Consider the following 21,895-nt stretch of genomic DNA (forward strand, 5'->3'; position numbering starts at 1 on the left):
CAAAGAGGGGACCAGGCCTCTTGATTCCTTCACTGTCTAATGCCTGTTTTAAGTCCTCAGGACCTGAAACTAGACCCCAGATGGAGAAGGAAACTCTCCACAGACTCAAGTCATTCCTTAGAGAAACTCAGTGGCAGACAATTTGCTATTCAGGAAAAAGTGGAGTTGGTACCACATTGCTTCCCAGCGTTCCCCCTCTTGCATTTGTGTATCTCCTTGAGCACGTATCCTCTACCCACTGCTGTTCAAACTGCTTCTTCCTTTGCCTTCCATTCTCAACAAATCTGTTAAGTTCTATGTTAAGATCCATCTCCCAGTGTTGGTCGAAATTTATAAATTATCTGGGCTGGATGGGTCATGCCTGACAGCTTTAGCCACGAGTCTGGGGCCCAGGGTGGGCAGAAGAACGCCACCACCCTGTTGCCGATCAAGGCTCTGTAGCTCAGCTGGTTTCTGGTGGGTTGGCTCCAAGCTCAGCTTCCCTTTCCACTCCTCTGTTGAAGAGCTGTTAGCTCCCCAGGGGAAGGGCTCCGTCCTCCCTTTATCAGCATTTTCTCTCATTCCCTGTCCCCGCCACCTGTGTTTTGTACTTAGTAGTCAAGCAGCCCTGTTCCCTGCAAGCCAGCGAGCCAGGACCAGGTGCCAATTGTCATCTCCATGTGCTGCCTTGAACCCACGTCTTGCCAAGAACAGACAAGTCAAGTTCCCCTTTATCTCACATCTCGCGTCTCACCTTAGCCCTGAGTGGGCCCTCAGGCAGAGCTCAGAAGGGGGCAGCTTCCAGTTGGCGTGCTCCCCTGGGGCAGAAGGGCCAGCTCGGCTTCAGGAAGTGGAAAGCTCTTTCCACCTCCAAAACTTCCATTTTCCATGCTCCATTCCAACCTGTTGGCTATGCCTGTTTATGAGGCTTGCTAGCAAACTTCCTACTGCCCAAGTCAGTCCTGAAACCTGTGTGGAGGGTATCCTACGGGAAGGGCTCTGCTTCAGACCACAAGACAGTGCACCCAGGACACAGTGTGTTAGAAGCAACTCTGGGTGCGCCTGGGTGGCTCAGTCGGTTAAGCGCCTGCGTTCAGCTCAGGTCATGATCCCGGGGTCCTGGGATCGAGCCCCGCATCGGGCTTCCTGCTCTACGGGAATCTGCTTCTCCCTCTCCCTCAGTCCCTCTCCCTGCTCGTGCTCTCTCTCTCTCAAATAAATAAAATCTAAAAAAAAAAAAAAAAAAAAGAGGCATCTCTGGGACTGTTTGGGTAAGGAGCACAGTCTTCTAGTGTCTCCACCTCTTTCCTGCCCAGCCCCCCTCTCACAGAGGTGGGCAGGTATAAGAAAGCCAGCCATCCAGAGCCCTCCTGAACCCTCTTAAAAGCCCAGGCAACCTTTTCTCCTACTGCCCCTTATGCCCCCTATGCCCTGCCCTCTATCCTCCGCTTCCTCCTCACCCAGGCAGCTGGTCTGCTGTTTGTCTGGCACTCCATAACCTCCACCACTCTGCCCCCAGCTGGGTACCAACAGCTGCTCAGCTCTGCACCCGTGGGAGACCCCTAGGCTTGGAGTCACCTTTTGCAAGGAGGCAAATGCCCCCACAGCTGGGTCATTTTCCTCATACTGGAGCCAGGTATGGAGATTAATTGCATGGGAGACACTTATGGTTCATCTGGACTCCAGTCCCACGTGCTCCTCTAGGACCGAGGGCATTCTTGGTCATCCTCGGGAATTGTGCTGAGTGAGGTTTGCTGTGGCTAGAGGCCCCAGACCTGCCTGCCCTTTCCCTGTGCCTGGTACACCCCACAGAGCTCAGCTCACAAAGAAGCAGTCTGTCTTTGGAAGGAACTGGAAGGCCTGTGCAGCCCCCACACTCCCACCTTGTGCCCATTCTCAGGTGTGCAGAGCTTTTCATCCCCGTCAGGTGTTTCCAGAAGCCTTGCTCCCGGTGCCAAGCCCCTCCTGGTTAGGCCCGCCTGTCAGTAGGGTTCCCAGGCTTGCCACTCCTAAGCTGCAGTGGGGACCACTTGCTCGGCCCAAAGGCCTTGTTCCTAGCTAGATGAGCTTCTGTGGGGCCGTCGGGCAGCCCCGAGTCCATCCTCTACTCCTGGAACCCTGTTCCCACCAAAACCAGCTCAGGGAAAGACCCCCAAGCAGGACCCTCCAACCTTGCTCTGTGACATCAGGGAAAGAACAAACTGTCTACGCTGATTTGTCTGGCTTCTCGGTGGGGCCCCAGCACTTTAAACCCCAAGCTCAGTGGGCGTGACCCCCTGGAACCAACCAGGTCCTTAACCCTACAGCAGAAGTGGGGAGCCTGAGGCCTGTGAGAAGGGATGGTGCCTAGCCAGGCAGCCCCCCCCCCCCAAACCTGACCTGATGCCAAGTTTCAGAGTCAGAATCTCTGCCAGGTCAAACTCTGCATCAGGGCGTGACTGGGAGCCGGGTCCCAGCAATGCTCCATAAATATTTGCGGGATGACTAGTTGAGCGGAATGTCCCAGAGGTGGTGGGGTGAGAGCGGCCTCCCTGAGGGGCATCCCGGTGGCACAACACCAGCTTGGCCCGGCAGGAGGGGGAGGCAAGGGCAGGAAGAGCAGAAACAAGCATTTCTTCCTCCGGCTGGGAAGCCAGAAGCCAGCTTGCACAGGGCTGTTTCAAAATCAACCTGGAAAGGCGGCGGCAGGTCGGGTGGGGTGTGGGGGCTCCTTCTCCTAGAAACCCGCAGCCTCTGCCGCTGTCCCGGGCGGTGGGCAGCCCGGACGCTTGCCCCCTACCCACAGCCCTGCCTGGGGAGCCTGAACCCACCTCGGGCTGCAGGGACCTTACCGTGGCCACTCCTCGGGGGGCCGTCACACCTCGAGCTCCTCACTGCAGGCCGGTGCTTGTCTCTAGCCCAGGAAGAGGCACTCCCTTCAGGCAGAAAAAGAGAAAAAGGAGAAGAAAACAACCTCAGTGCTTTGCTCGCAGAGCCGCTTCTCCCGAAGGCTCCTGGTTGGTGTCCTGCCTCTGTGGGCACACATCCTTCCTCCCCCCGGCCGCTTACTCACCGGTGTGCCCGGGAGGCTGCCAGCTACACGGGGGAGGCGGCCCACGCCCCTCTGCCTGACACACTGGAGCATGCTCTGTGGGCGCCGGGGGGCTGCGGGCTCCGGCCTGGGCGCTGGGCCAGGCGGTGGCCCCCAGCTGGGGCCTGAGTATGGGAAAGCCATGCCCGGCCCGCACCCCGCTTGGGGGAGTGCGTCCCTGTGGGCTGGGCAGACGACATGACACTGTGGAATGACACAATTCCTAGGTAGGAGGCTATCTCCTTAGTTCCCTGGGGCTGTCAGAAGAGGGGAGAGCCAAGGCCCTGTCTGGCCCCCCCACCCCAAGGTTGGCTTCCATCCTCTGGACCATTCCCTACTTCGAAATCCTCCCGCGTCTCTGTCCTATGGGCGCAGAGAGGGCCTGGGCCTGTCTGAGCTGGAGCTGCTCCTCACCCTGTTGAGGCCGGGCGCCTGGTGTCCCTTCTCTACAGCGCCCAGCTCAGAGCCTGGGTGGGCCCAGCATCAGTTAGGATGAACTGCTGCCAAGTCCCCAGTCCCCAGCCCTCTGTCCTCAGCTGGGGGCGGGGGGGTGCCGACATGCACACTCTCTCTCTCTCTCTCTCTCACACACACACACACACACATGGGGCCACACCCAGCACAGAGCCACCTACCTGCCCAGGCCAGCCTAAGCCAATCCAGCCTTGCTCTCCAAATGCCACTCTGACCCTAGAAGCCACTCATGTGCAGCAGTATCCTGCGGGAGGGGAGTTCAAAGCCAGCCCGGGAGGACTCCAGTTAGCACGCACTGCTCTCCTCTTCTCTCCTGACACGTCCAGAGGACACAGCAGCCCGATCACCATATCTGCTATTGCACTTGGCCGGCCAGCATCTCTCTCCCGGAACCTCGGGCCCCCACAGCATCCTCCATATCCTTAGGGGGTGGCAGCAGATTCCTGATAGGTCCCATCTTCCTCGGAGCCCAAGGTAGAGAGGGGAGAACTAGAAGGGGCGGGACCCAGGTGCAGCTCGGAGTTTCCAGCTCCCAAAATAATCAGATGCGAAAAGGAAGGAAGAAATCTCAGGGCCAGCAGGTGAGTCAGTGCCAGGGGGCCGGCTTAGTCACCTGGATGGCTGCTCCCAGCTCCTGGCACATCAGGCCAGTGCCCTCCCCCATCTGCTGTCGACAGCAGGGCTGTCAAAGGGAGCGTGGCCTTGGCCGGGGAGCGCCAGCTGGCCCGGGGCTGCCTGGCAGGCTGGACCGCGAGCTCCTTGAGCTCCTCGGGCCTCCTTCCCAACCGCAGCACGCCCCTCCTCCACCACGCACCCAGGCTCACTTTGGGATTTCTCCATTAAATCCTCAGGCAACGACCTGCTCGTTTGGGGCGCTGAGCTGCTCCAACGTTGCTTGGCAATTTTGATATCGTCGGGGGTTGCTATGGGGAGGAGGGTGATGTCATTGACACAAAAAACCCACTGAATTTACAAATCAGCTGGGGCTGGAGCTATTTATAAAAACACGTTTTTCCCTGCCTTCCTTGACTGAGGGGGAGGGAAAGGAAGGGCTGCCTGCCAGGCTCAGTGGAAGCCTCCCCCAGCCCGCAGAAGCCAGACCCACCCCCCAAGCCCCCAAGCTCCCCACACCACAGAACTGGCTGGCCCTGGCCGCAGCTGGGCCGAACTCCCCTTGCAGGGTCTCAGCTGGTGTTGCCGTGAAGGGCACGGGGAGGGCGGCACACGGTGGGTGCTGGGCAGCATGGGCGCCAGCTTCCTGGGTTGGCAGGGGCCAGAAGCCAGCCACTCAGCCGGACCCTTCAGAACCAGGGGCATGTGCGGGTCAGCGGCCTGAGCCCCTCTGGGCGCCCACAGGCCAGCTCCCCTGAATACACCAGGTGGAGCTGGCCTTCCAAAATGCCCTCCTGGTTTCTGAGCCCCTCGGGTTCCTTCCCTAGCTCCTTTCCTCCCGCCAGCGTCCAAGTGTGGGGCCCCCGGGGTTGGCCCCCTGCTCCTCTCTCACCACACTCGCCGAGACCCCATCTTCCCCGTGGCTTTGATTGTCAACCTGGACAGGCCCCCGCAGAACCCGTGTCTGGCCGCCCCGCAGCAGACACCACCCCTGATGAGGCAGCCCCTGCTCCGAGCGCCCACTGTTGCTGACAGCCGGACGGAGGCCGCTGTCCTCCTGGGCTCTTCCCAGCCCTCGGCCCTATATCCAAGGTGGCACTGGGCTGCTCGTATTATTTTTGAGAACTCTCTCATAAATCTTTCATAGTGAAGTGCTGTGGCATCTGGTTAAAAGACCAGGTTCTGAGTTTTCCCAGTCCCGAGTTCACATCCCAGCTCTGCTGGTCCTCAGCCGAGTGACCTTTGGCCTGTGATTTAACCAGCTGAACTCAATTTCCTCATCCACAAAATGGGGATAATTTCACCTGCCTCAGAGGGCTGTGGGAATTAAGTGAACAAAGCTCCTGGCACAGGGACTGCTCATCCTGAGAGCTTAAATAAACACTAATCTTATGGTGAGTGTTGCTCATCCTTAGCCACCCACTGAATGGCGGCAGGTTCACCTTCCAAAACCATGACCCCCTCAGTCACCTCCTGAGCTAAGGTCTCAAGCTGCACACATAGACACTTTGACTGAACTGCACAATACTGGACCTCATGGCATTAAGCATAAAAATTTCGATGAGTCAGGTCCCCCAACTACCAGCGGTGGAAACCTACTCCAGCTCCATCCTGAGCAGGAAAGGAATTTTTTGATGGCTGTCAGGTAACTAAATCCTAGCACTGATGAGAAGTCTGGAGAATCAAGTAAGTCCAAGGCAGAAGCCAGTGCTCCAGGCATCAGGATTGACCGCACCTGGCCGGAAGGTGCCCCTACCACGTGCCCCACCGGGGGCACCTCTGCATCTACTGCAAGAGCAAGGGAGTGGTCACGTGCAGAGGCTCAGGTCACGTGCGGGGGGGCACCCTGGGCACGGTGCTCCTGTTCCCACACATGAGGTGGGGAAGAAAAGTAGGGTGCTGTTATTGAAGGAAAGGGGAACGGGTGCTGGCGGCCAAAAACCAGCTGATGCTCAAAACAGCATCTTTGCTATTTTTTTAAAAAGATTTTATTTATTTGTCAGAGAGAGAGAGAGTGCGCACAAGTGTGCATAAGAGCAGGGGCAGCGGCAGGCAGAGGGAGAGGGAGAAGCAGACTCCCCGAGGAGCAGGGAGCCCGATGCGGGGCTCGATCCCAGGACCCCGAGACCATGACCTGAGCAGAAGGCAGATGCTTGATGACTGAGCCACCCAGGCGCCCCTTTGCTCTTTTTTTCTATTCATTTTCAATTCCCGAGCATGATAATCAGTAATTGCTGATTCTTTTCTTCTTCTTATCTTCCTGAGCTTCTGACAACTGATGGCCTGCCCAAACGGAAACCTACTCCTCTGCTCCATCATGTGGCATGACTTACTGATTTGGTGAGAAAACCTGCCCACCGAGATCCATTTCTTTCAGAGGTTGTACAAGGGGCAGAGGGACCTGCCAGCCATTGGAAGACCCCCTACGAAGCGTGACTGCCTGTGGCAGGGATGGGTGGGCAGATGCCCAGATGTTCCTGGGCCAGTGGCTGCGCCCTGTTGCCCTCCTTTATCCCAGGCGAGTCACGTCTCTGCTAGTTCCAGCAAGCTCCGAGCTCCCCAGGGCAGGAAAGCCAGCATGGGGCTTGGCACATAGTAAACGCTCCTGGAAACGTGGTGGAATGAATGAACATCTGAAGAGGTTCTGTGCTCTGGCCAGCCTTACTTAGAATACGGTGAATCACGGAGCTGAAAGGGACTCTAGAATCACCAGCACCTACCCGCCCCCCGGGTTCAACAGGTGTGAAAACTGCAGCCCCGAGAGATTAAGTGACTCAGCAAAGCTGCAGAGGAAATGAGAGGCAGAGTCATGACTGGAACTCTCTTTCCCTCCTCGCAGGCTCGGATGGTTCCCTTTGCTGCCCGCACAGGCCCACTCCGCCCGGCCTGAGTGTGTGACATCTCCGTCATTCAGTGAAAGGCAGAGGTGGTGGTGTCACCCCGGAGGCCTTTCCGCCTTTCAGTCTCGGCTCCCTGGGAGTGGCAGTCATGGCGAATCTGCCAAGATGGTGGCCTTACGATGTCTTCATAGCAGTTTTCCACTTTATTCTTTTGTTCTTGACAATGGAGATGTTCTTAGAGCCTCCAAGGTAACGTGCCTCGTTTTGGTTCAGTCGGGTGCAGCTGGGATGATTGCTGACATCAACAGTGTCCCGCTGCGTGGTTTAAGGAAACCAGTGGGGACGTGCTCAGAAAGGCCATGCAGCAGTGACATCCGAATGTTTGATAAACGAATGCTTCCCAGGTTTTCCCAGAGGATGAAAACTTTCAGAAACAAAATCGAGGGTTCTAGTCCGTGGCAAGAATTCCTTTTTCCAGACGATTTTTTCCAGATATTTAGGTTCTTCCCCACACTTGCCCTTGTGCCGTGTATCTAGGAAGCCTTACGAAGACCTTCCTAATGGCTGTGTGGGCCTGTCTCCACCTGCCTACACTTGTCAACCGCACTATTGCAGGGCCAGGAAGGGAGGGACAGATCCGTCCCACCTTCATCCCCTACCGGGAAAGGAAGGGCTTGGATTAATGAGTGCGTGTGTCCTGCACTCTGGGGCGGCCTCACCTCAGAGGTGCCCCTAAACCTTGGGCCTCCAGGAGAACCAGACCAAGGGAGAGGCCCACCTTCAAGAGATTTTCCCAGATGGCTTTCTTCATGGCAGGTGGGCTGCCTGGGAAGCGGAGGTTTCCAGGATCTCTGCCCGCCCTCCAAGGGGTTGGTAGTAAAGGGGAAGATGGTCAAGTAAAGGTCAAGTCCTGAGGGGGTCCTCAGTGGGAAGGCAGCTTAAGGGCCCTGTCAGATAGGGATGCGCTGGGTCCCTTTGGTGCCCTCTCTCTGGCCCTGCTCCTCCGTCCATCCTGGGGGTGGGGGGCAGGGAGCCCAGGTAGTGAGGTGACCTGGGGGCTGCGCAAGGCGCGTGGAAGACAGCTGGTGGCAGGGAATTTTCTCTGCCGGGACTCCATGGGGGTAGGCATGCCTGCGGGCTGCCGATTAAGGGATTGCTCCTCAACGAAAGCAAATTGGAAAAGCCCAGGCGGAGTTACTACTGCCGCTGGCTAGCAGGCTTGCTGCCTGGCCGCTGACCCTCTGGCCTTGATCAGAAGGCCCAGTGCTGCCCTGAAAGTGAGGAGGGAATGCCGAGGCCTTCCAGGGGCCTAGTCTGGGTCGCAGACCCTGTCTGGATACCAATGGGCACGGGAAGCCGGGAGGAGGTCAAGGGACCATAGTGCAGTTTGAGGGAAGACAGGGATTATTCCCTGAGAAACTGGTTTAGCAGCCCCCCATGCCTCCATCCCCACAGTGCCCCTGCCTCTGGGCCATCCAGGGGGAGCAAGAAGAGAGGCGGTTCAGGGGATTGACCCTGAGGGGTTAACAACAATGTGAAGGCCGGCTCAGAAACTGGTCAGAGCTACAAACTGCAGAGTCCCAAGTATTGGACTCACAAGTGTTATCCTCTTTCCAGCCGAGGATGTGATGGGCCTTTGCTGTCCCAGCCCCAGTTCACCAGGAGCAGAGCCTTCTCGACACATCTCAGCTTCTGCATGAGCAACGGCTTTCATGAACAATGTGGCAGCCCAGGTGAAACAAAGCAGCAAGAGGACAATTGTGGAGGGTTCCCACGGTCTCTATAATGTGACTAAAAGCTCATTTCCTTGGGCACAATGTATAGGCTATGCATTGTGCTAAACCCTTGCCATATATTAACTCAATTAATCCTCACAACAATCTAATTTATGAATCCATTCAACAAATACCTATTGAGTACCTGCTAGGTGCAAAGCTCTGTGCTAGGTGCTGAGGATAACTCAGTGAACAAGACAAGTCGCTGTCCTCATGAAGTTTACAATCTAGGTAGGACCTATTATCCCATTCCAGAGATGAGAAAACTAAGGCCTCCTGAATTTAACTTACTTGCTCAGGTCACTAAGTGACAGGGCAGGGCATTGAATCCAGGCAATCTGTTTCAGAATCCAGCATGCTCTTTGCTACCAAATGCTTCCTTCTTTTCTTCCCAACACCACCCATGTGGCAGACACTATTGGTTACCTCTCTGAATCCGTCTCCCTTCTTACTTGCTGGGAGAAACCCAGTTTATTTGTTTTTTTTTTTTTTTAATTTAAATTTTTTATTGTTATGTTAATCCCCATACATTACATCATTAGTTTTAGATATAGTGTTCCATGATTCATTGTTTGTGCATAACACCCAGTGCTCCATGCAGAACGTGCCCTCCTCAATACCCATCACCAGGCTAACCCATCCTCCCAACCCCCTCCCCTCTAGAACCCTCAGTTTGTTTTTCAGAGTTCATTGTCTCTCATGGTTCTTCTCCCCCTCCGATTTCCCCCCCTTCATTCTTCCCCTCCTGCTACATTCTTCTTCTTCTTTTTTTCTTTCTTAACATATATTGCATTATTTGTTTCAGAGGTACAGATCTGAGATTCAACAGTCTTGCACAATTCACAGCGCTTACCAGAACACATACCCTCCCCAGTGTCCATCACCCAGTCACCCCATCCCTCCCACCCCACCCCCCACTCCAGCAACCCTCAGTTTGTTTCCTGAGATTAAGAATTCCTCATATCAGTGAGGTCATATGATACATGTCTTTCCCTGTTTGACTTATTTCGCTCAGCATAATACCCTCCAGTTCCATCCACGTCGTTGCAAATGGCAAGATCTCATTCCTTTTGATGGCTGCATAATATTCCATTGTATATATATACCACATCTTCTTTATCCATTCATCTGTTGATGGACATCTTGGCTCTTTCCACAGTTTGGCTATTGTGGACATTGCTGCTATAAACATCGGGGTGCATGTAGCCTTTCGGGTCCCTACTTTTGTATCTTTGGGGTAAATACCCAGTAGTGCAATTGCTGGATCGTATGGTAGCTCTATTTTCAACTTTTTGAGGAACCTCCACACTGTTTTCCAGAGTGGCTGCACCAGCTTGCATTCCCACCAACAGTGTAGGAGGGTTCCCCTTTCTCCGCATCCCCGCCAACATCTGTCATTTCCTGACTTGTTAATTTTAGCCATTCTGACTGGTGTGAGGTGGTATCTCATTGAGGTTTTGATTTGGATTTCCCTGATGCCGAGCGATATTGAACACTTTTTCATGTGTCTGTTGGCCATTTGGATGTCTTCTTTGGGAAAATGTCTGTTCATGTCTTCTGCCCATTTCTTGATTGGATTCTTTGTTCTTTTGGTGTTGAGTTTGATGAGTTCTTTATAGATTTTGGATACTAGCCCTTTATCTGATATGTCATTTGCAAATATCTTCTCCCATTCTGTCAGTTGTCTTTTGGTTTTGTTGACTGTTTCCTTTGCTTTGCAAAAGCTTTTTATCTTGATGAAGTCCCAATAGTTCATTTTTGCCCTTGCTTCCCTTGCCTTTGGTGATGTTTCTAGGAAGAAGTTGCTGCGGCTGAGGTCGAAGAGGTTGCTGCCTGTGTTCTCCTTTAGGATTTTGATGGACTCCTGTCTCACATTGAGGTCTTTCAACCATTTGGAGTCTATTTTTGTGTGTGGTGTAAGGAAATGGTCCAGTTTCATTCTTCTGCATGTGGCTGTCCAATTTTCCCAACACCATTTGTTGAAGAGACTGTCTTTTTTCCATTGGACATTCTTTCCTGCTTTGTCAAAGATTAGTTGACCATAGAGTTGAGGGTCCATTTCTGGGCTCTCTATTCTGTTCCATTGATCTATGTGTCTGTTTTTGTGCCAGTACCATACTGTCTTGATGATGACAGCTTTGTAGTAGAGCTGGAAGTCCGGGATTGTGATGCCGCCAGCTTTGCTTTTCTTTTTCAGCATTCCTCTGGCTATGCGGGGTCTTTTCTGGTTCCATACAAATTTGAGGATTATTTGTTCCATTTCTTTGAAGAAAGTGGATGGTATTTTGATGGGGATTGCATTGAATGTGTAGATTGCTCTAGGTAGGATTGACATCTTCACAATATTTGTTCTTCCAATCCATGAGCATGGAACGTTTTTCCATTTCTTTGTGTCTTCCTCAATTTCTTTCATGAGTATTTTATAGTTTTCTGAGTACAGATCCTTTGCCTCTTTGGTTAGATTTATTCCTAGGTATCTTATGGTTTTGGGTGCAATTGTAAATGGGATCGACTCCTTAATTTCTCTTTCTTCTGACTTGTTGTTGGTGTATAGGAATGCCACTGACTTCTGTGCATTGATTTTATATCCTGCCACTTGACTGAATTCCTGTATGAGTTCTAGCAGTTTTGGGGTGGAGTCTTTGGGATTTTCCACATAAAGTATCATATCATCTGCAAAGAGTGAGAGTTTGACTTCTTCTTTGCCAATTTGGATGCCTTTGATTTCTTTTTGTTGTCTGATTGCTGTGGCTAGGACTTCCAATACTATGTTGAATAGCAGTGGTGATAGTGGACATCCCTGCCGCGTTCCTGACCTTAGGGGGAAAGCTCTCAGTTTTTCCCCATTGAGAATGATATTCGCTGTAGGTTTTTCATAGATGGCTTTTATGATATTGAGGTATGTACCCTCTATCCCTATACTCTGAAGAGTTTTGATCAAGAAAGGATGCTGTACTTTGTCAAATGCTTTTTCTGCATCTATTGAGAGGATCATGATTCTTGTTCTTTCTTTTGTTAATGTATTGTATCACGTTGATTGATTTGCGGATGTTGAACCAACCTTGCAGCCCAGGGATAAATCCGACTTGGTCGTGGTGAATAATCCTTTTAATGTACTGTTGGATCCTATTGGCTAGTATTTTGGTGAGAATTTTTGCATCCATGTTCATCAGGGATATTGGTCTGTAATTCTCCTTTTTGATGGGGTCTTTGTCTGGTTTTGGGATCAAGGTAATGTTGGCCTCATAAAATGAGTTTGGAAGTTTTCCTTCCATTTCTATTTTTTGGAACAGTTTCAGAAGGATAGGTATTAATTCTTCTTGAAATGTTTGGTAGAATTCCCCTGGGAAGCCATCTGGCCCTGGGCTTTTGTGTTTTGGGAGATTTTTGATGACTGCTTCTATTTCCTTAGTGGTTATAGGTCTGTTCAGGTTTTCTATTTCTTCCTGGTTCAGTTTTGGTAGTTGATACATCTCTAGGAATGCATCCATTACTTCCAGGTTATCTAATTTGCTGGCATAGAGTTGCTCATAATATGTTCTTATAATTGTTTGTATTTCTTTGGTGTTGGTTGTGATTTCTCCTCTTTCATTCATGATTTTGTTGATTTGGGTCATTTCTCTTTTCTTTTTGATAAGTCTGGCCAGGGGCTTATCAATCTTGTTAATTCTTTCAAAGAACCAGCTCCTAGTTTCGTTGATCTGTTCTACTGTTCTTTTGGTTTCTATTTCATTGATTTCTGCTCTGATCTTTATTATTTCTCTTCTCCTGCTGGGTTTAGGCTTTATTTGCTGAGAAACCCAGTTTATTTGGATGTACCCTTTCATACCTGTGTGCTCGGGGAAGGGCCCCTTCCCAGCCTCAGCCCCACGATTGAATGGTGATTAGTTTTAACTAATCTTCGTAATTACCTTCCTGTTGCCAGGGGTTAGTTTAGGCCCCAGGGATCCCCCATGTGGATGACAAGGGGGGAAGTTTGCTGGGACGGTTTCTGGGCAAAGTTTTCTTGTGCTGTTCCAAGTTGTGGCTCTGGGAACTGTGGTCACCAGCTGGGTTCCATAAGGTGACCAGCCTGAGGACTAAAGCCAACATGCTGAAGATGGCAGACTAGAAACTTGGGCCCTCCGCATTTGCTGAGCTGCAGGCTTGTTATGAGATAACAGATATTCTTACCCCTTATGAAATTTTGGATTGTTTTTCTGACTTCTGTAGCTGAAAACTTCCTAACACCAACCAGCTCCAATCCCTGCCACGCAATGACATCCCAACCTCGTCTGGCCCTCACTTCCTGAGTGTCTTCAAACACATCTGCTCCACTCCTTTGACCTTTGGTCGCTTACCTTGAGAGGTCCTTTGACTTTTTTCTCCCTACATCTATTGGTTTTAACCTGTAATATCCTGTTTCTCTAACTAAATCATAAACTCCCTGAAGGGAGTGAGCATCCTTACATTTCTATCTGCCCTTCGTGGTGCTTGTCATTAATATGGAACCCCAGTAGAGCTTAATAAATATTTCTTGGCTCATCTTCTTTGACACATTCTGAGAGATTATTTGCTGCCCTAGAGGGGTAAATGAACACATTTCAACAAAGAATAAAACAGGCGTCAACAGGTTGCAGCTGGAGGCCTGAGTGAGTAAGAATGTCAGGCGTCTCCATCTTGGCTTAGACTCCCTAGTGGGTGACACCAGCTCCAACTTCCTCCTATGCACCCAGCTCTGGGGGCTGCTGCGGAGACAGAGGAATCTGCTGCTTGCTATGAGCCCAGGAACTTTCATGCGGAGCAACCACATCTTATTTTTAATTCTCACAATGGCCCTTTGGGGTAGGAGCCATGCAGTAGTTTCTAGATGACAGAATGACCTGCCCAGCTCAAGTAGCGGGTAAGGAGCAGACCTAGGGTTTGAGTCCAAGTTTTCTAGTTCCTGAATTGAGTTTATAGGGCTCCCTCTGTTCCCCTTTTTCTTTTTCCTATTAAGCAAGCAGTCTATCTTTTACTCATTAGCTCAGGAGAGGGAGATAGCAGAGGGTAAAACAGAAATCGTTTCCAAAAGCCTAAGCTCTAGCAGGAAGAATGTCAGCCTCAGAAAGAGACTAAATGTCTTGGCCTTAAGTGGGGTGAGTAGGCCCTGCTCCCTAAGCTGGACAGTCTTTCCCCTGGTGGGGGAGGGGAGTGAGCCCGATCTGTCAGTGGCTAGAGGGAAGGAAATCTGCATCCTGCTGCCCACCACCCAAGGGCAGCAAGACCCTGCCTGATGCGTCAGAACAAACTGACCAGAGGCAGCCCTTTAAGGATTCCTGTGTTTTGAACATGGCACAGAAGCAGCAGAGAGCCATAAGCCAGAGGAGACCCTACAGACTGAATGCCCTTGTGGACTGAAGACTGGGGACCAGACGGAGCTTCCTGATAGCTTGGTTACTTGGCTGATCTTGAGACTTAGTCTTAAGGACAAAGATTTGGTTTCCTGAAGGTCACCTCCAACAGAAACAACTCCTTTCCCTTATCTTTAGATTACAGAACACCATGCTTCTTTCGCCTACCTTTATATTACAGATTTGGCTATACTATAAATGAACTCAAAAGACAGTAAAGGTAGAATCAACTAGCTGGGATCCCAATGTACTTGAGAGGACTCCAGAGAACTTTAGACCGTTCAAGCAACATTAGAACTAAATCAATACAGCTATCTACAAGTTATCTGTACTAAAAACTTTCATTCCCAATTTTCTATAAGGTAGGCACTCATGCTATCCTCATTTCAGAGGACACTAGCTCAGAACGGGTAAGTAATTGTTCAATGCCACACAGCCAGGACTCAAGCGTAGGTATTCTGGCTCTCGACGCATTTCTAACCACCATGCTAGTATTTGATTCGGCACCATAGGCAGGAGCCACCTCAATACTGAGGACGTTCTAGCAAGCCCTGGGCCTGTGCAATTGACCCCCTATAATATGAGCACTACATACAAGTTATAACTAAGGTATAAAAAAACCCCACAGATCTTGTCCCCAAGAGCTCATCTGAGTGAGAGAGGTAAGGCATGTACCTGCGCCTGTAATGCAGCCGGGAAATGGTACAGGTAGGAGCTATGGGGCGGCCCCTAGTGGCCTCTACCGTGGAACCTCAACCACGGGTCCCCACGTGCTAGGATGCTGGATGTGCCTGTCTGGGTGAGTCCTGAGCAAGGGGAGTGGCTTCCCTATCTATTCAATGATGGAGTCCAGTTGACGGGGAAGGTATCTCCCAGCAACACTAGTTAACTTTCATGTACTTTGCCTCCTAGCTCCTATTCCTGCCCGCCTAACCCCCTCGATTTGCTGGGACTCCTTGACTCCACTGTACCATCTCATTTCCTTGAATGAGCCAATCTCATTGAAGGTTCACATGTCACCTTTTCAACGTTTTTATCACCTGATTCTAACATTACCAGATTTTTCAATTTTGTTTGAAAAAAAATGCAAAAGCAAACAAGTAAATGTATATATTCATCTTTTTGTTCACAGATTTTAATGGGTATTTGGTTTTATGACATGCCATTCTCACTTGGCTAATTGCAGGAGTGAAGCAATTAACTAGAAACACATCACATGACCAGGCCAGTAAGCTTGAAATCGCAGCATACGCGGATTCACATAACTTTCAAATGAATGTGAGGCTGAATTAAACACATGTGGGAAATAAAGTACACATTCCAGTGGAATAAATACACCTGTGGAAATAACATTTAATTTTGAAAGGAGTAAACAGGACAACGAAATGAATCACAACGTAAGGTCAGCAGTCAATAACAACAAAAGGTTATGGAACATACATAAAGTGACACAGAAAAGTGAGAAGGTGCCATGCGCATCTAGAGCCGAGGATAGATTTTACCCCCCCTCCCCAAGGCTCCAGTGCAACTAGTTTTTGAACTCATAGCTGCTCTTTTCCAACATTTTAATTCACGACTTATTTTTGAAAACTATGTGCTAATTTCTGGGAGTATATAAAATTAATAGATGCATAGTCCTTTGTTCACAGGGGGTTTGAGAAACAGCAGTTTGGGCAGCCACTCCATTCCCATAGAGAAGCCAATCTGAACTTATGGGACAATACTTCTCAGCAGCCGAAAATCTGCCCCCGGAGCCTCTGAGGAGCAGGATTCTTGACAGTGGTATGCTTTGATAGAAAAAAGGCATATGTTTGGGGTGCCTGGGTGGCTCAGTCGTTAAGCGTCTGCCTTCAGCTCAGGTCATGATCCCAGGGTCCTGGGATCGAGCCCCGCATCGGGCTTCCTGCTCTGCGTTCTGGAAGCCTGCTTCTCCCTCTCCCACTCCTCCTGCTTGTGTTCCCTCTCTCGCTATGTCTCTCTCTGCCAAATAAATAAATAAAATCTTTAAAAAAAAAAAAAGAAAAAAGAGAAAAGGTATATGTTTGTAGAAGTTTAGCCTAAGTTCATCATGGTCTGTCTGTTCCTTTCTTAATGTCAGTCTGTAGAAACTCAAGTTTCTATATGAAAGCCATAAAATGCATTTTGTTTTGAAAAAAGTCAAGTTTTATGTAATTCACTCCCTTGTTCACAGACATAGGAAATTATAATATAAGGAAGATGGTAATTTTGGAAAGCATGTCTCAAATAGAAAAATTACAAGATATTTGAATATATATGAATTTTTAGCATACTAAAAATGTAAGTTTAGATATATTATCTTTAATTATTTAAAATACTTTCTCTTATTTTCTTAAAAGATTTTATTTATTTGAGAGAGAGCAAGAGAGAGCATGAGCAGGCGGGAGGGGCAGAGGGAGAAGGAGAAGCAGACTCCCCACTCATCAGGGAGCCTGATGTGGGGCTTGGTCCCAGGACCCTGAGATCATGACCTGAGCCAAAGGCAAGATGCTTAACACACTGAGCCACCCAGGCGCCCCTCAGTCCCTCATTTTAATTCCAAATTAATCTTGCTTTGATATTTAGATGATAAAGCTTCCCAAATTTCCCATTAAAAACAAAACAAAACAAAACTGATAGTTATTAGGCTTTTTATTTCTTAATATAAAGAAAAGATCACAAAACTATGGCCCATCATTTCTTAGACAATAGACAAAAAAAAAGAAAAAAGTAATCCATGGGTATGGTCAGAAAATTCCTAAGGTCCAGAAATGCACAAAATGAAAAGTAAAAGCCTTCATTCTTTTCTCTCCGCACTCCTATGGCTCTCCCCAAAGGTAATCACGTTTCCTCTTCAGCTTCTTTTTTGTTTTTAACCAAGGCTGAAAACGTCTGGAGCTTCCCCCTCCAAGCCTAAGGCAAGTTCTGCCATCTCTATGCCAAACGGGAAGACTGGTTTTCAGCACCGGTGCCAGAGCACCCCTGCGGTCTACACAAATGGTCCCATGCCACCTCTGCACTGTCCAGGGCTCCTGTTTTCCTGGGGTCTGTCATACTGATCATCCCTTTGGGACTAAGGAGCCTTGCAAGCAGGAAGACAACAATACAAATGGTGCTTTTCTTTGAGTGTGCCAACCTGTGTCAATCTTTCTTTAAGATAAGTTCTTAGAAAAATTTCTCAGCTGGAGGGAATATTTAAATTTAATAAATATTGCCAAATCACCTTCTGATAATGTACAATTTGCACTCCAGCTAATAATACAAATAATATATGGGTACCTGCTTCCCTTCACTGTCACAAATACAATTTTCAACTATTTCCTATGTGAATGATAAAAATTTCAGGTTTATTTTGCATTTTATTTAGTTAGGAATGAAGGGTGACTATCTCAGGTAAGTGGGCCATTAAAATGTTTTTAATGGATTATGTCCTTTGTCTATTTCTATTGGTTTTCAAAAATTTTTAAGGAGTTCTTTGTACTTTAGGGTTAAATAGTGCTTTGTCAATATTTTATTCATTCAGACACTTGGGTTAAAACAGGAAACAAAGTAAATCCCCACCTTTAAGGAAGTTAAATTCTAGTAGTGGGATACAGAGAAAAAAAATTTACACACACACGAGGTTGTGATAGGTGCTTTGGAAAAAACAAAGCAGGTAAAAAGGGACAGAAAGTAGCAGCAGTGTGTGTGTGGGGGGGATGCTGCTGTGTACAGAATGGCCAGGGAAGACCTCTCTGATAAGGTGGCGACTACTCTCTGAAGGGAGTAATCCATGTGAAGATACAGGCAGAAGAAATGGCAGGCTAAAAGGCCATAAAGAGAGAAACTAGGAGGAGGTGGACAGGCTAGGGAGGAGTGAGTGAGGAAAAGGAGAGTCAGGGAAGAAGTCAGGGGATAGTGGGGCAGACCGGTAGGGTCTCACAGGCTGTAATAAGGGTTCTGTTATGACTGAGGGTGGGTAGGGAAGCATAGAGATCAGTTATGAGACCTTGAAATAATGCAATTGAAAGATGATGCAAATATATGTTGCAAGTTATTTTTCCTAGTTTCAGTTTATGGTATTTTTTTTTTTTTTGGAGGGGAGAGATAGGTAGCCATTAGATTTTGGTTTTTATCTACTATAGTAATAAACAGCGATGTTCTTCCCTATATCTTGGTTTTACGTCACAACGACAAAAGATTACAAAGTCATCTAGTATTTTATATTTTCTTTTTTTTTTCAAAGATTTATTTTATTTATTTATTTATTTATTTATTTTTCAAAGATTTATTTATTTTAGAGAGAGAGCACGAGCAGGTGGGGCAGAGGGAGAAGGAGAGAGAATCTCAAGCAGACTCTGCACTGAGCACATGTGTGCAGAGCCCAATGCAGGGCTCAATCTCACGACACTGAGATCACGACCTGAGCCAAAACCAAGAGTTGGATGCTTAACCGACTGTGCCACCCAGGCGCCTCTAATATTTTACATTTTCATTTTCTTCCATTAACGTTTTTGATCTAAGATGGTTTTGCAGATTAGCAGTGAAACAGGCAAGCCCACTACATACGGCTATGCAAACAAGGGCAGCAGGCTGACGGGCTAAGTGGGGGCTGAAATCCAGTAAGGCTACAGCACACTGGGAGGTACAGAATCCACTAGAGGAAGGGGCCTTTGTCTAATTTGCACAAAGGTATGACTCGTGGTGGCACTGGTGACAGAGTTCAAACTCTAACCCATTGTTTGAACACCAGTTATTGAATACCCTATCTTTTCCCACACTGATATGAAATGCCACCTTTGTCCTATTAAGTATTCATAGCTTCTTCTGTCTTTGGTGGAACCAAGGACCTCATTAAGGTCAAAGTTTGCCATATTAAAAAAGTTTTTAAAATACATCTTCCTCACTAGGAAGTCTTAATTTTGGAGACTGGCAGCAATTTTGGCATGTTAGAAAGAGTTGGTGCAATTGGAGGAAGAATCCCACATTTTCCAATGCAACAGAAAAGAAGCCTTTCTTTGGTGTCTTTGCTTAAAGACTTCAGCTTAAACACATCAAGCGTCATTTCAAAGAGCCCTGTGCTTACCATCTGGAAGGCTTCCTTATCTACTTTGAGATAATAGCTCAACTAATAGTCTAAAGTCCTACTCCTATAGGAAAACCTTTTTATTTCCAGATTCAGGTTTGGCATCAGTTAGAGCACTTTGACTCGGATGGAAGGTTTCTTATTCAAGCGGCACAGAAAGACGAGGGCTCTAACAGTGGTAGAAGATTAGTGGGTGCAGCCTTCGTGAATGGTGGGGCACTATATATTCCATGGTCTCTTTTCAGACAAAAGTAAAAATCCTGTCTTTTCAGCTGTTTCCCCTGCCAGGTCCATTGTTGTGCTACTTCTGCCTTAGTGAGACAAGAAATAAGAACCATTTGAAGCTTCTGCCAAAAAACAGAGGCTTCCTTCTTCCAAGACAAACAAGCATAAAATACAAGGGAAATGGAAGCGCGCCCACTTTGTGGTTATGCCCAGGCAAAGAGGAAACTAAGACATCACAGGTCCTGTTTTCTTCCCCCTACAGAGAAGGGTCAGGGTTGGAGGAGATGGGGAATGGAGGGAGAGGTGGCACAACAGTTGCGAGTTCTCTGATAAAGGAACTTCCCCAGATTCTCTTCCCTCTCCTTTCAGAGACAAAGCTCTGGTTTTTCAGCCTTGCTGCCAAGGTTCTGGAAGAAGTCACTAATCGATAGCTAAGCCTATGTTAAGAAAGAATCTAAATTTACTGTCCATCCTCAGACTAAGGGTTTTATGTGTCGAAACGGTGGACTGAGAAATGAGGAGAGCAGAGGGGTAGAAGGGCTCAATTACAGCAAAGATACAGATATATAATTTTACATCATCAGTTGTACAAGAAGCAAACATAAAAATGTTTGAAAAGTTGTATTTTGGTTAAGAGCAAAAATTTCTAAGTTGATTATCTTTCAGACTCAAGTCATATTTCAGTGCATCAACTATATATGCTTAAATATTTTTAGTTGAGATATACTTAGAATTTTCTGCTTTCCAGCAATCTTAGAGCAGTAACAGTGACAACTAGAGTAAAGGAAAAAAAAAAAAAAATCAGGCACCAGCAATGGAGGGAGGCACAGTTGAGAATTTTGATATTTGGATATGAAATAGATGATTTTCATTGCCCCTTTCTTCCAATTTTCCTCCCTCTACCCAAAGCCAGGTATAATCCATGCTTCTGTTTGGGGATCTAATACTTCTTCTAGATCTAGTCTCTCCCGAATTATTACATGCTTCCAAGTTATCTTTTTATCCTGGCCTCTATCTCTTCAAATCTTCCAATCAACAAAACTTCCTTCCATTCCTTTATTAACTCTGGCCCCACCAAGTCATTCTGCAGGTAGTAGAAGGGTGATTGTCCTATTTCTGAAAGGTTGCTACACCCCATTCAAAACCTTTTCTCTTCCTTTCTAACAGCCACAGTTCTAATCAAGAGACCCAGTAGCCGCAGCACCACGAGATTATATAAATAGACGAAAGGGTTTGGTGGATAAAAAAATGAAAATATTAAAATAGAATCAGAACAACCAACTTCGCCACTTGAAATTTAAGAAAATTTAGCCTTGTATTAAATCATTTTATCTACTTTTAAATCTAGACCACTTAGTGGAAGGTCAAGAACACCCAAAGGATTGGTTGGCTATTCTGTCTTGTTATGATTCTATCATGGCAGTTCCATGTTTAGGATATATAAATTTCCATGGTACAATAGCTCCTGTCTGTGAAATCAAGCCATTTATTATCTTAGTTGGCAAAAAGTGGATGAGATGTTAGAAGCACAAATTTAACAAATACTATTTTATTACTTAAAAATACATAGTGATCAAAAAAAAAAATACATAGTGATCGTAAGGGCACATGTCACAAATTACAAAAGAAAAATGTACAGGGAAAAGTAGAGACAAATGTGTTAAATGACAATAAGGTACCCATTCATATGGAGTCCATTAAGAATAAAACACTTCTTTGTTAGTTAGACAAGGCCAAGGATAGATACAGCGCTATGCAGAAAATGCCAGTTACCTAGAAATATATCTTTACTAAAAAGTAGCAATGTGTTGGTAGTGTATCTAAACATGTCCTAAACTGAATTATAGCATACACAGGGTCCAGTGTTCCACAATACAACCATTGGTTTTAGGCAGGAATCTGTGAGAGATTTGGTTGCCTATCCTGCTGAAAGAGCAAAGCCCCGGAACTGATTAACTTCCCTACCTTCCACAAAGCTTTGTTCAGGTGATTTTGGAACGTGGTGTCAAACACCCCACTCATTGCTGCTCCAAGTTCCCTCAGAACAGACACTGTGGACTCATCACTGGCATTCAGAATCCGTACAAAGAATTTACTCCACAATTCACCATCTTTTAGCCTAAAAATATATAAAACCATTTCCATCAAGATTAGACATATAAAAGAATTCTGTATTTAAATCAGTGGTACATATATGCACTAAATGATTTAAGGTAATAGCTAAAAGTCTAGGGTTAGAACTCATTCAAGTAATCCTTTCAAAGCCCAGGGTGGAACTATGAAAAAGACAGGAGAGCCGTAATACAATGCACGTAAAGGGAAAGTCTCTGATCTGAATCCACACATTGCCTCTGTGTGCTAAGATGCAGTACTGCTCTACAAAAAGAAGACAAGCGAATTTTGCTCCTCTCCTCTAACTTTCCTAAAGTCTAGGTCATTAGACAGACTGCAGTTCTCCTTTTCCCCCGCCCAGAGTTTTATTATCT

General features: G+C 47.7%; 2 protein-coding genes and 1 long non-coding RNA gene across 9 annotated transcripts in view; 1 reads left to right on the forward strand and 2 right to left on the reverse strand.

The window, feature by feature from the left end:
• Positions 1–4,361, reverse strand: part of PAK6 (p21 (RAC1) activated kinase 6) — a 36,929-nt gene extending 32,568 nt beyond the window's left edge. For 2 of the 4 annotated variants that reach the window (XM_036110681.2, XM_036110680.2), the window contains exons 1-2: positions 3,685–4,361; positions 2,811–2,894 (exon numbers count right to left, since the gene is read on the reverse strand). The gene's annotated coding sequence lies outside the window, so the exon portion shown is untranslated. Of the gene's footprint in view, positions 1–2,810; positions 2,895–3,031; positions 3,187–3,684 lie in introns of those variants that run through there. The other 2 variants (XM_078053386.1, XM_078053387.1) reach the window with 2 other exon arrangements.
• Positions 4,362–5,371: 1,010 nt separating this feature from the next.
• On the forward strand, positions 5,372–13,275 carry LOC118547306 (uncharacterized). Of its 2 annotated transcripts, XR_013440585.1 has the most exons (4): positions 5,372–6,475; positions 6,975–7,224; positions 8,593–8,708; positions 12,963–13,275. It is a non-coding gene; the product is annotated as an uncharacterized LOC118547306 (long non-coding RNA). The 2 variants fall into 2 exon arrangements; XR_004923048.2 differs by lacking the exon at positions 12,963–13,275 and having other exon boundaries at positions 8,593–9,915.
• Positions 13,276–15,223: 1,948 nt separating this feature from the next.
• The window catches only part of BUB1B (BUB1 mitotic checkpoint serine/threonine kinase B), a 55,217-nt gene continuing 48,545 nt past the window's right edge, over positions 15,224–21,895 (reverse strand). For 2 of the 3 annotated variants that reach the window (XM_036110676.2, XM_036110675.2), the window contains exon 23: positions 20,939–21,528. In XM_036110676.2, coding sequence (XP_035966569.2) covers positions 21,297–21,528 — 232 coding nt within the window. In that variant the 3' untranslated portion in view covers positions 20,939–21,296. Of the gene's footprint in view, positions 20,184–20,938; positions 21,529–21,895 lie in introns of those variants that run through there. The other variant, XM_036110677.2, reaches the window with a different exon arrangement.

The sequence above is a fragment of the Halichoerus grypus genome, chromosome 8, assembly GCF_964656455.1.
Source record: "Halichoerus grypus chromosome 8, mHalGry1.hap1.1, whole genome shotgun sequence".
Classification (NCBI taxonomy): domain Eukaryota; kingdom Metazoa; phylum Chordata; class Mammalia; order Carnivora; family Phocidae; genus Halichoerus; species Halichoerus grypus.